Raw genomic sequence first — 12,343 nt, 5'->3', positions numbered from 1 at the left:
CTCCTGTGTAAATTTTCGAAAATTTTTGAGTGTAAACGTGCTTTGACACGATCAAATTTTTTCTCAAATTTTAAATATATTCTTGTGACAAACAGCGAAATTGGAGAAAATATTTTTGCATTTAAAACATGTTCTTAAATGTCATAAATAATTTTACAATTCTGCGCAACAACAATGCGCCAAGTGAAGAGAATAAACCACCAAAGCGCTGATTTTCACGGGTAACAATCAGGAAAAAAATTTCTGCATTAATTTTGTGACAACTCATGAACGTCAATTTGAAAGAAAAATTCTCAAATTTTTATTATTCGTAAAAATTTGAGAAAAAATGTGATTGTATCAAACCGCCTTAAGTCAGTCTTTCAATTCTTTAGGGAGAAAATTAGGGGAAAATTGAATGCAGCGATTTTTGAGGTCAACACGTTGTCAAAGTTGAGTGTATTAATTAATAACTAATTAAAAAATTGTTGCAAAAGAAAGATTTAAGATTTAAGAGATTTTATAATTGTTTGTCAATATTGTGCAAGGCGATCACCTTCAAAACTGCCAGTAATCATGAAATAAATATAGGGTGCTTTACGCTTTATGGCAATCAAATTACTTTGATTTGATGTTTAAAACAATTTGGCCGCGGCTGAATATGAATCTAGAGGCAAAAATTGCTCATTTATCACTCGACCCGTTATTGGTCATCTACTCAAAGACGATCTGACAGATTTTGGCAGCTTTTTTAACTCTTAGGAAAAAGTGACACTATTTTATTACTAGACGAACTTTTAATCATTATGTATGTAATTATAAAATTATACAGGATATCTATAAAAGTCTCGAAAACAGAAGACTACCCAGTTTTTCACCTAATTTCAACGCCAACTCTGATGCTATATTCTTTTATAAAAGCTTTTTATGTCAGCCGTTCTTAAAAAATTTAAAAGTATTTTCAGAAATATGTTTTTAAAAAAAAAAACAGTTTACAAATAAAAAAAATAAATAAATTAGTTTTCGTAAACTAACTAACCTAAGGTCGATTTAAAATGATAATTGCTAAATAATATACAAAGTGGGATTTTGTGTTAAATGTTAAACTAAAATAACTTATTTATTTGTACTTGTACTTTTAATCGTGGATCTACATAAAATTGTGCGTTCATTTTATAGATACAATTTTATCTAACTGACGTAAGATTAAAATAAGGATCTAAACATTACATACAAACAATTTTCAGAAAAAAACACATTTTTAATTATTATTTATCAATTCTAAAATCTTTACGTCAAAAGGATGCTTCAATTATATTATAATATCGCTTCAATGCACTTAATTGATGCATTATTCTTGTTACTATAAAGATTACATATCAGATTCAATTTAAAAATAACTTTAAAGGAGTTTGATTCAAGATAAGATGTTTTATACTTTTGAAACTGACGTCACTCTATGGTATAAAATGGAGGTGAATAACATCGTATTTAGTAAACGTTTTTCGACGCTTCGAACAAATTGGTGTTTGTAAAAAAGTATTTGAACTTTCCGGTAAGTTTATTTAAACATTTTTGTATACATAATTATTTATTGTTTATAGTAGGAGTAATACAGGATGTCCCAGAACTCGCGCCCCAGAGAAAAAGGGCTTATGGAGGCAACAATTCTGAACCAAAATTTCGAAATTATAATTTTTTAACTCAAAAAATAACCGAAATAAGAAAAAAACTGTAGCCAATCCTGAAGCTGAACAGAATTTGAAAATTGATAACTATGGACACATACTATCATCCATTGGTCAGATGAATATTAGACTCTCGTTGCCTAGGAAATTTTACTCCACTTCTCGAGTAAGCTTTCGGGATTGGTTATTAACTTTTTATCAGTTCTTGAATACTATTAAACTTAGTCAATTTTTGTTTTGAAATTTACCATCTGTATTGCTGTCGGCACCCTCCCTTGCTCTATGGGGCGCGAGTTCTGGGACATCCTGTATATAAAATTGAAAAGTACTTAGCATATTATTGTCCGCAAATTAGTATTTGTTTTTTTTTACAGACTCGTTGTAAAAGATGCCTATCTCAGACTTTAGAAAGAAGAAACTCCTTTACGTGTTCAACGTATTTTTTGGTACGTTTTAGCTGTTATTTTAAATCGTTTTTAAAATTTCAGTTTTTGGTTTGTTTCTAATTTTCTAATTAGATTATATTATTAAATTGAGGTATGTTTGTTATAGATGTCAACGGAAGCGGAACAGTCGATAAAAAAGATTTTGAAGATGCCATTGAGGTAATTGTTTGAATATATTCCAATCTAAATAATGTAATACTCATGTACTTTGCGAATATAAAAATTAATCAGGATGATTAATGGGGAAAACGTTCTTTGGTGTATTAAAACAAATCAATTAATATTCTGTTTTTTTTTAGAAAATATGTTCTAAGCGCGGATGGGCATCATCGACGCCAGAATATAAGAAAGTCCACGATAGCTTGATTGCAGTTTGGGAAGGACTTAAACAACAAGGTGACGGAAACAATGATGGCGAGGTAAATAATTTTAAAATTCTGAAACATTTAAAATTAACAATCATTTTCAGATTAGTGCAGATGAATGGCTAACGATGTGGGATGGATATGCAGCGAGTCCAAACAATCCAGCAGCCTGGCAGACCAAATATCAGAAATTCTTGTATGATTTAGAAGACGCCAGTGGAGATGGCAGCATTGACGTTAAAGAATTTACAGACGTTTGTTCTTGCTATGGTGTAAGTACGTCAGAAAGTCAAGAAGCTTTCCAGAAAATGGCAGATGTAAGTATATCACATTTACGTTCACAGGTAAGTTTTTTAATATGGTTATGATTACAGGGTAAGAATAAAATAAATTACGAGCAATTTGGTACACTTTTCAAACAATATTTTACATCTGAAAATCCAGCCGACCCTGGGAACTTTATCTTTGGAAAAACTAAATTTTAAAGTTTATGTGAGAGTAACCGTTTAGATTTACAAGAATGTTAAATATTTTTTAAACTACATATGTGAAAACGTGTTATTTCTTACCTAACTCAATGTATAGGTGTAAAGAAATATATCAATAAAATTTTCTGAAAAGATTTTTTTTTACTCTTTAAGTGAAATTGTTAGCAGTACAGGATGTTTTTGAAATGCATGTACAAAAATCCCTTTCTTATGGAGAAATATTCGTTTACTCATCTCGAATAAGTAAGGCGCAAAGATCAAGTTATAGTCGGTCCTTGTACGATTAAAACGTGTACTTTGTACAATTCAAGAAGCCAAAAAAGTTTTTTATGGGCTAGTCAATGGCTTTTATCATCCTTTTACCAGTTGAATTACTAAACTTTTAGAATTACACAAATCATTACACAAGTAGGTATATTATGTCTTGCAGTAAGTAAGATTATTCGTATCTTTAATTAGTTACAAGGTAAATTCAATGGAGGGAATTAACAAGTTAAATAACATTTTTTTATATCAGTTCATGTGCTACTAAATCGTTCTGCAACAAATGAAATGACACAATAACACCCTATAGATAATAATATTGTGCGATAAAAAAGAAACCATTTTTGGTTGGCTTTGAAATTTCACGTCATGTCGCTAATGGAACAACAGTCTTTTTTTGACGTTTTCAAATTGAGGATATTGTTAAAGTTATAAAGACAGATTTTCAGAAACTTGTTACGTTCAAATCGTATTGCGGAAAGTTCTCTTATGAAAAATACTGCTGCCTTCCATTTTTTGCATTTTAAGACAGTTCGCATCTAATGATACCTAATACAGTAGAGCCTCGGTAATCCGGACTCCTGCTAGTTCGGTGATCGCTGTAATCCGGCCGGGCAATGAGCATTGCGAGGGGACGGGCGGGGGCGGGTGTAGGTGCGGGCTGCCATGAGCCAATGCGTCGTCAGTCTTTTGTTTATGTAAAGTCTAATGTTTTATGTAATTTAACTTACTGTTTTTCTACATGAACATGCACATTTTTGTCCTTATGCTTTCATTTAAAAATTGATTAAAGAAACTAAAGTTAAACATGTGTTTTAGTACCGTCAAATATGGCGTACTATAATCCGGACGCCTCGATAATCCGGAAAGGGTCTTGTTTTTGCCTCTCCGGATTAACGAGGTCCTACTGTAATACCTTCAAATTGGCAGATGTTGAAGTGACAATTGAAGACAGCAGGGCGTGGAATGACTGATGACAAAATGTTAGCAATTTTTTCTTAGCATTTAAATAAATAGCATTTACTTTGAATCGTTCCCTTTAAGGTCATATTTCGCCAAAATTTTTGAGCTTTGCGATAAATTTAAGAAGAGTTATGTGTTGAATTGAACCACGAACAGGTCCTTATGGGTTAAAATTCCCTTCTATGTATGTACAACCCCATATGTATTTCTCAAATTTGTCTTAAAGGCTTAAAATGGCATGTAACAAAAGCAACAAAATTCTGATCTGATGCGATCTTTTATCGTTTTTATGGAACAATTTTAGAATTCCTCTGTATTTGCGATTTCGTGATCAACAAGAAAATTTTATCACAACATAAACGAAAATCAAATTTTTCAATAGAAAAAATCCGTTTAAAAATCGTTCTGGTTGAGGGTAACTTTGAAGTCAAAATTAACTTTCAGCACATCTGGTAGAGCTCTTGTAAACTAGAATTGAACTCTGCGCAAAGTTGCAGTTGCACCGCGATCATTTTTTTAGTGACATTTGTATGAGAAAATTGACCATGGTTTTTCAGTCAGTATTCGTAAAGAGTTTTGCGATTTTAAAACATTTGTGCGCCATTTGAAAACTTTCTGAGTAAAGAAGGGAAACCTAAAAAATTTAAACTAAAATTTATTATCTTCGCATCACTATTTAAGGTGGCTTTTAGACCCAACATAGTTTTTTTGTTAGTGATGCGTAGTTTCACTTACAGGATCAGGAGTAACTATCATGTGAGGTCCTCGCGGATGCTTAAACATGGCTTTTGTGCTGTGACATGTTATAATGGAATGACGTCAGTTTAAAAAGTGTAAAACATCTTATCTTGAATCAAAGCCCTTTAATAGCTATTAAGACAACTAGTGTTTTATAGAGAGTTTAAAAATCGAGTCCGTAGTTAAAATCCGAGCGAGTCTTTAAGATTTTTTCTAACACTAATGCTTGTTTTATGAAAAATCTTCTTTGATTAAAAAATTCTTAATTGTAGCAAAATGTGTCAAAGTGTGGTGGGTAAAGGGTGCGGTGGTAGGTTTCCTATAGTAACAGTAAACAAATTGTGAAAAAAACAATTTGCATCGGTTAAAATGTGCGAGCGTGTTCCTCAAAAAATTAAGGAAAAAGGTAAAGAATTACGGGGCAATTTGTTACCTGCAAAATCAAAACTCGCCTACGAGAAAGTGTATCATTCATTTCATGACTGGAAAAATAAGAATGGCATCACGGAAGTAACGGAAGATGTCATTTTAACATTCCTGGATATGAGGGTAAGTGCGTAAATAGAAATGGAACATTTTTGAAAAACTAACACATTTACTTTTTAGTCGCAAAAGTTGTCACCAGCCTCATTGTGGCCAGAGTATTCAGTGCTTAAGGCTACACTAAAAGCCAAAGACAACATACAAATTGACAAGTTTGGTGCTGTTATTCCTTTCTTAAAAAATTTAAATGTTGGTTATCGCAGTAAAAAGTCCAAGGTCTTGACACAAGAGGAAATTAGAACATTTTTACAACAAGCGGATGAAGGGGAATATTTATTTGTCAAAGTAAGGAATAAATTATTCTTCGACATAAATTTTATGAAATTTTTCAGGTTGCACTGATCTTCGGAGTTGTTGGAGCCTGTAGAAAAGCCGAATTGGCCGCTATGGAATTCAGTGACGTACATGATTGTGGTGACACAATAAATATCATTATTCCGGATTCTAAAACCCATAAGGAACGACGATTCACCATTGTTAGTGAAGGTTTTGGGGTTAATCCCATCGAATTATATAGACGTTATATTGTTTTGCACCCAAGAAAATCACCTACAAGATTTTTCTTACATTACAATAAGGGAAAGTGCAGCTGCCAATGTGTGGGAATCAACACCTTTGGGGAAGAAAATCGCAACGTATCTTAAACTAGAAAATCCATCGAGTTACACTGGGCATTGTTTTCGCCGCACTTCGGCGACTCTTTTTGTTAATGCTGGTGAGTAGTCAGTTTATTATTCAGAACATATAATAAAATTTACAATGTAGGGGGAGATATTACGTTCTTGAAGAGACATGGAGGATGGGAATCTGCAAAAGTAGCAGAATCTTATATTGAAGAGTCGCTGAGAGAAAGATTAAAGATAGCCAAGACAAGTTTTTGGAAATGGAACATCTAATACTACGAGCGCCATTGGGAATGAAGTAGTCGAAGTAGAAGAACATGCTGGAAAAAAGTTTAAGAATGAAACGGCTATTCCAAGAGCAACTGTGAATGAAGTATTTGCAGAAGAAGTTGAAAACACATTAACGATGTTACGGGAGAAATGTGCTAGTTCTAACAACGTCGGTCAAAATTTCAATTACTGTACTTTTAACTTTTATGAAAAATGTAAGCAAAATGAATAAAGTAAATTTTTGAATCGTATTTTATAACTCTATAAGATACGTTGCCATTGACGACGTACTTTATAAAAAAAAGCGTATTTTAAGAGCAATATAAAAGGTGAGTTCTTATGCACCATAGAAACAGTATAACATATTAGTGTTAGAAAAAGTTATTTTTAAATTGAATCTGATGTGTAATCTTTATAGTAACAAGAATAATGCATCAATTAAGTGCATTGAAGCGATAATATAATATAATTGAAGCATCCTTTTGACGTAAAGATTTTAGAATTGATAAATAATAATTAAAAATGTGTTTTTTTATGAAAATTGTTTGAATGTAATGTTTAGATCCTTATTTTAATCCTACGTCAGTTAGATAAAATTGTATCTATAAAATGAACGCACAGTTTTAGGTAGATCTACGATTAAAAATACAAATAAATAAGTTATTTTAGTTTAATGCATTTAACAGAAAATTCTACTTTGTATATTATTTAGCAATTATCATTTTAAATCGACTTTAGATTAGTTAGTTTACGAAAACTAATTTTTTTTGTTACTATCGCGGAATCAAAATTTCGAACATCAAATTGATTGATGTTTAAAAATTGTAAACTGTCCTTTGATTTTATAACCTTAAAATTTATAAACGGCACAGCAAGTGTAAGAAATTTACTTTAAATGTCAGTCACAATGACAATAAAGCTTGCTTTACATTGCCATGTCAAAAAGTGATGTTCGAAATTTTGATTCCGCGATAGTACTATCTTACTATGCTTACTATTTTAAGGTTATAAAGACAAAGGACAGTTTACAATTTTTAAACATCAATCAATTTGATGTTCGAAATTTTGTTTCCGCGATAGTATTTGTAAACTGTTTATTTTTCAAAAAATAGTTATTTTTGTATTAAGTGCGCAAAATGAGTGTTTTTTTAATGGCGCTTAAGAATGCTAATTTTGGTCGAGACCGATAGGTCGAGACCGTAAAGGCATTCGAAAGCGCCATAAAAACACGAATGAGCCACGAAATACAAACAATATTTTTTCTACAACCGCTAGTAATCAAATAAAACTCCTCCTGTAAAAAAAAATTGCAGAAATTAGAGTTACCAGCGTCGCGCGTATCTAGGGAAATGCACTTGTTGTTTTCATAAACAAAAAACCGTTTTTTGGCGTTTTTCCAATTTTGGAGTGCAAACAATGGATTTTACTAGCGAAGACGACGATGTGGAAGCAGTTGCTGCTGCTGCGATATCCAATCTTTCCCTTGTAAATCAAAATCCATGTAGGAGAAAGCCTACATGCAATTTCGAGAATGGTGCACGAAAAAAAACGTATTGCAAGTTACAGAAAACGTATTACTATCATATTTAGAAGAGAAGTCCAGGAAGGTAAAACCACCAACTTTATTTTTTCCATGCTGAAAGTCACTCTGAATATCAAAGAAAACATTGACGTCAAAAAATTCTCGAAGTTGGTGCCGGATCTTAAATCAGTTGGATACAGAGGAAAAAAGTCTCGCATGTTAATCAAGGAAGATATCACGAAATTTATTAAAGAAGCCAGTGACGAAACATATTTATTAATGAATGTATTTTGCGTCATGTTTATTTAATATTAATAAGTAAATTTCGAAATATTTCAGACAGCTTTAATTTTGGGAGTAAGTCGCGCTTGTCGTCGGGAAGAACTGATGAAAATGACTGTTGACGGCATTCAAGATGTTGGGACCGTTTTGATTGTTAATGTTCCGGATAGTAAAAATCACTGCGAAAGAACTTTTACTGTTTTAAATTCGGAGTACATTGAAATCTACAGGAAGTGCAGAGCTTATTATTGTTATAAATTAAATTATGGCCTTTGTAATTTAAAAGAGAATAAACTTTGACATTATTTTGTTAACAGTGTTTTTTCGTTGTTTTTTTTTTAGTCTAGTGCGCAAAACAGTTACTTCAAGAGTAAAACGGTGGTAAAACCAAGTCACTGGTAAAACCACGTAAAACATTACACTTGAGAATTGCGGGTTGCCTAAAAATTTGAATCCACTATTTCCAATATAACTGGTTGAGTTGGAACCAAGGCACGGTGAGGCACGGGCACTCCATAGGATGAACTTTTCAGCTACTTTACCTCCATCTATAAAAATCTGGCCTTAACATAAATTATTGTTTCCGGCTTCTGATCTAGGTGGCGCTTGGTATTTTAATTCAAGCGCAGCAGTCGTTGACAGATTCTTGGAATTCAAATTTGTGCAGAGTCTGCAAATTTGCACTTGCATTTTGATTTGCACTTTCGTTAAGAGTTTTCCGAATTTCCTTGTGTATTTTCTTAATTTCGTTTTAGTTTAGTGTCTAATGTAGTGATAACGTTGTGTAGTGTAAATAATTTAGTAGTTTAATTACCCAAGTTAACATAATGTTGTTTGTGAATATGACTACAGGAGGAACAGGGTGTTGTGTTCCTGGGTGTGGTGATAATATGTCCAAAAAGTCTGCTTTAAATTTGGCCTGGTAAATAATTGTTAACTTGAGTTGATTGTGGTCAATCCTTACGAATGATCTTACACAGATAGTGTATTTGTATACATGTAATTATTGTTAAATTTATATGGAGTACCAGCGTGTACCTCCATTTTTCACATATTCTAGTTTATGCTTTTCTTTTTAAATGTATACGTTGGGAGATTTAATTGAATTTGATACATTTTTTCAACATACAATTTTTTCCTTTAAAACATGAAGTGGATTTTGTTATTCAACATTTTCTCTTAGTTGTTGAAAACGTGTTTGTTTAGTAATTAATTGATTAATCATCATATTTTGAGTTTATCATTGTATTGGGGGCTATTCGGGTGTCAATAGATGGCGCCACCAAACTACAAAATGGCGGTTTTAACGGTGAACAACAATATCTAACAAGCAACAAAAATTTGCATTTTTTTTTGTTTAAAATGCCCTTCGATGCAGATAATTGTCTTAAAGAAACAAGCATTCTTCGGACATTTAAAAGAAGGCTGTTGTGGACTTATGCCGGTTCAGATTAATAGTTCTTGACGATTTTATTCTGTAATTCGGCTCTGGTTTTAAAAGAAAGTTACATATTTATATAATAGTCACGGAAATGATGCACCTGTGGCTATTGAATGTTTTCCAACAATTTTTTTGCAAGTAAAATCCATAAACTAACATCAACGTAGCTGTATTTGGCTTTTTTCAATTTTGTAATTTTAGTGCCTGCGTTTTCTGCCAATTGTTACTACAAGACTTCTTCCAACATTTAACAGCGTCAGTGAACCTGATTCGTTTAGTTATGTTAACATTTCTTGCCAATTTACTCTTGAACAATGACACATTTGACCATTGAATATTACTACACAAAACGACAAATCACTTTTGTCATACGCAGAAAAGGGCCTAGACACAAAGTAAAAGTATTTCAAATTGTTAATTTGCAAAATTCAACAACGAAAACGGTTCAAAAAAACTTTTCAAAGACAGGCCGTTTTTGTTGTTCACCGTTTCGGCGTTTCAGACGAACGACGATAGATGTCGCACCCTTCGCCAATTTTCCCAATAGTTTGAACCATATGATCCTGAATTAGGTATTGAAAATGTGGGATGTGTTAACACAGTTATCATAACTCATTGTTTCCAGTACTTGTTATTGCGTTTATTACTTTTTAATATACACTTTTATTTTATATTTTGTTTTGTTTTAATTTCTATCAAATCCATAAAAAGAAAAAATAGCAAAGATAAAAACCTATTCTTAAAATAGCAAAGAGAAAAACCAATGTTTTAGTTAGCAAAGACAAACACCACATTTGGTGTGGTTGTTGTCTAGACTCTTCAAAATAGTACGGCCAGATTTTTATAGATTGCGCTAGATTCGGTATCAAAATGAGAGTGATAGAGTCGGCTATCTATACTCTAACTAATCTAAGGTTGGAACCAAAGATATTATAATAAATTATAATTTATTTATATTATAATATTTAATAAATTATAATTTCTTTAGTAGGAACATCATGGCGCGACGGGTACTTTGCACCATCTAGGTTATTTAGTTAAAGTCAATGCTTTTGTGTCAACTACCTGCTGCTTGTTTTCGCTGCGCTTTGGTTTTTAAATTGTCGTATTTTTCCTTTAGTTACTCCAAGGTTCGCATTATTCCGGATTTGGCATTGCACTTTTCTTCACTTTTTTACCTCCTTTTCTGTAATATTTGCTTTTTTGCTTACTTTGCATTCAGTAATGGTTTGTCTTTCAATTTGTTTAGAAGACTAATTTTTTTCTCCTTAAGCGAAGTGGCCGTAGCAACTTTTTTTTATGTAAATTCATTGTTAAAGCAATCTAAGCAAAAATAACAATTTTTGTAAACATTCAACTGGCTGCTTTAGCTTTTTTGGGTCCAACACAAATTTAACTCAATCGTGTTTTCTTGGTAAATGGTCATCTGGGTCAGGTCTGGGTCGAAGAATGCAATTTTAGGCAGATAGGCAACCAGTAATACTTACATTTGACCAAAAACCTCTGACACATAAAACGTAGTAATAAAATGTAGTGTCCCACTTCAAATTCAAATTTCAAACTTTTCGCGCCACAACGACCGCAGGAATTTTTGCGTTAAGAAGTTGGTGGACTTGGTAGTTCACCGCCGCCACAGCGGAGGAGGCGGGCGACGCCGGAGGCAATCATTCTTGGTACGACTTCGGAACTACCAAGGTGCTGTGTTATCGAGTGCGTTTCGCCAAATTTTTCCAAGTGTTAATTTTAATTCCTATTTGGTTTTAATTTTTCATTTTGTGTTTTGTTCATTGGTAGTTTGTCAAAATCTTGTAAATAATTTTCTTTTTTTTTAAACCCATTGACTTTGACGGGAGTGTAGTGACTCTTTTAGGGCTTCTTGTCGAGGCGCTTGTATGTTGTCACCTTTTGGTATGTAATAATTTTTGTCATTTGTTGTTTTAAGAAGGAAGTCACTCCGGAATCATGTAAAGTAGTTATTTTCTGTACAATTCTAAAGTAACGCGTTTTTCCGATGACGTAAGCGTCTGGATTCAACCAGTGTTCGCCCACCGTCCGATAAGCCACGTGCAGAAGCAGTTTAGATTCGTGGAAACCCGATAGTTTTGGGAACTTGAATTTTATTCGATTCAGTTCAAGGAATTTATACTGTTGAGTTCGAAGGATTAAAAATAGAATAGGATTTTAAAGAAATTGTGAAATACATCAAATTAACTGGGAATGTCTTTTTGAATCGCTCTGTGTCATTGGTGAGCAAAAACGAGTACATTTTTCCTAAAGTCCACGACTTTCTCTTCCATTGTATTTTATTGAAACTGAAACTGAAAATTTATATGTTTATGTATTTTATGTATGTCCCTTGTTTTCTTAGCTGCTCTGTACTTGTCCGAACCCAATTCTCCTTTCTAGATTTTCTTCGTCACAAAAGACTCAACATAACAAACAGCCTCTCGCGTTAATATTAGTAGATTTTTCAGAGTGTGATCAATTCAAAATTAAACTTTGATTTTGACTTTCGAAAACCCTCCAGTGCTGGAAGCTTGTTACGTGGGACTCGCGGGGTAGTCAGGGTTCACCTAACTAGCGGGTCTTCCGCGGGTGAGATGTTGGTTACTCTTAATCTGGCCATAATTTGTTAGTACTCTCGATAAGACACCGCCTGTAATATGCTTGCGGAATAGGAAAGATTGTCTTCGGGTCTTCCGAAAACATAATCTCGTCCTGTTTCTGTGTG

The 12,343-nt window shown here is 32.9% G+C and overlaps 1 protein-coding gene across 1 annotated transcript; it reads left to right on the top strand.

The window, feature by feature from the left end:
• The first annotated feature begins 1,423 nt into the window (after window positions 1-1,423).
• LOC148180305 (calexcitin-1-like) lies at window positions 1,424-3,098 on the top strand. The gene is made up of 6 exons (XM_088041495.1): window positions 1,424-1,534; window positions 2,042-2,113; window positions 2,220-2,272; window positions 2,413-2,532; window positions 2,583-2,795; window positions 2,853-3,098. Exons 2-6 carry the CDS (start codon window positions 2,056-2,058, stop codon window positions 2,961-2,963), a joined length of 555 nt encoding a protein of 184 aa, XP_087897621.1. The 5' UTR covers window positions 1,424-1,534; window positions 2,042-2,055; the 3' UTR covers window positions 2,964-3,098.
• The last annotated feature ends 9,245 nt before the right edge of the window (window positions 3,099-12,343 follow it).

This window comes from Gnatocerus cornutus, chromosome 1, assembly GCF_029298725.1.
Source record: "Gnatocerus cornutus isolate USDA-ARS CGAHR chromosome 1, icGnaCorn1.1, whole genome shotgun sequence".
Taxonomy (NCBI): Eukaryota; Metazoa; Arthropoda; class Insecta; order Coleoptera; family Tenebrionidae; genus Gnatocerus; species Gnatocerus cornutus.
Note: the sequence above shows the minus strand (reverse complement) of the source record. Positions and strands in the feature narration are given on the sequence as shown.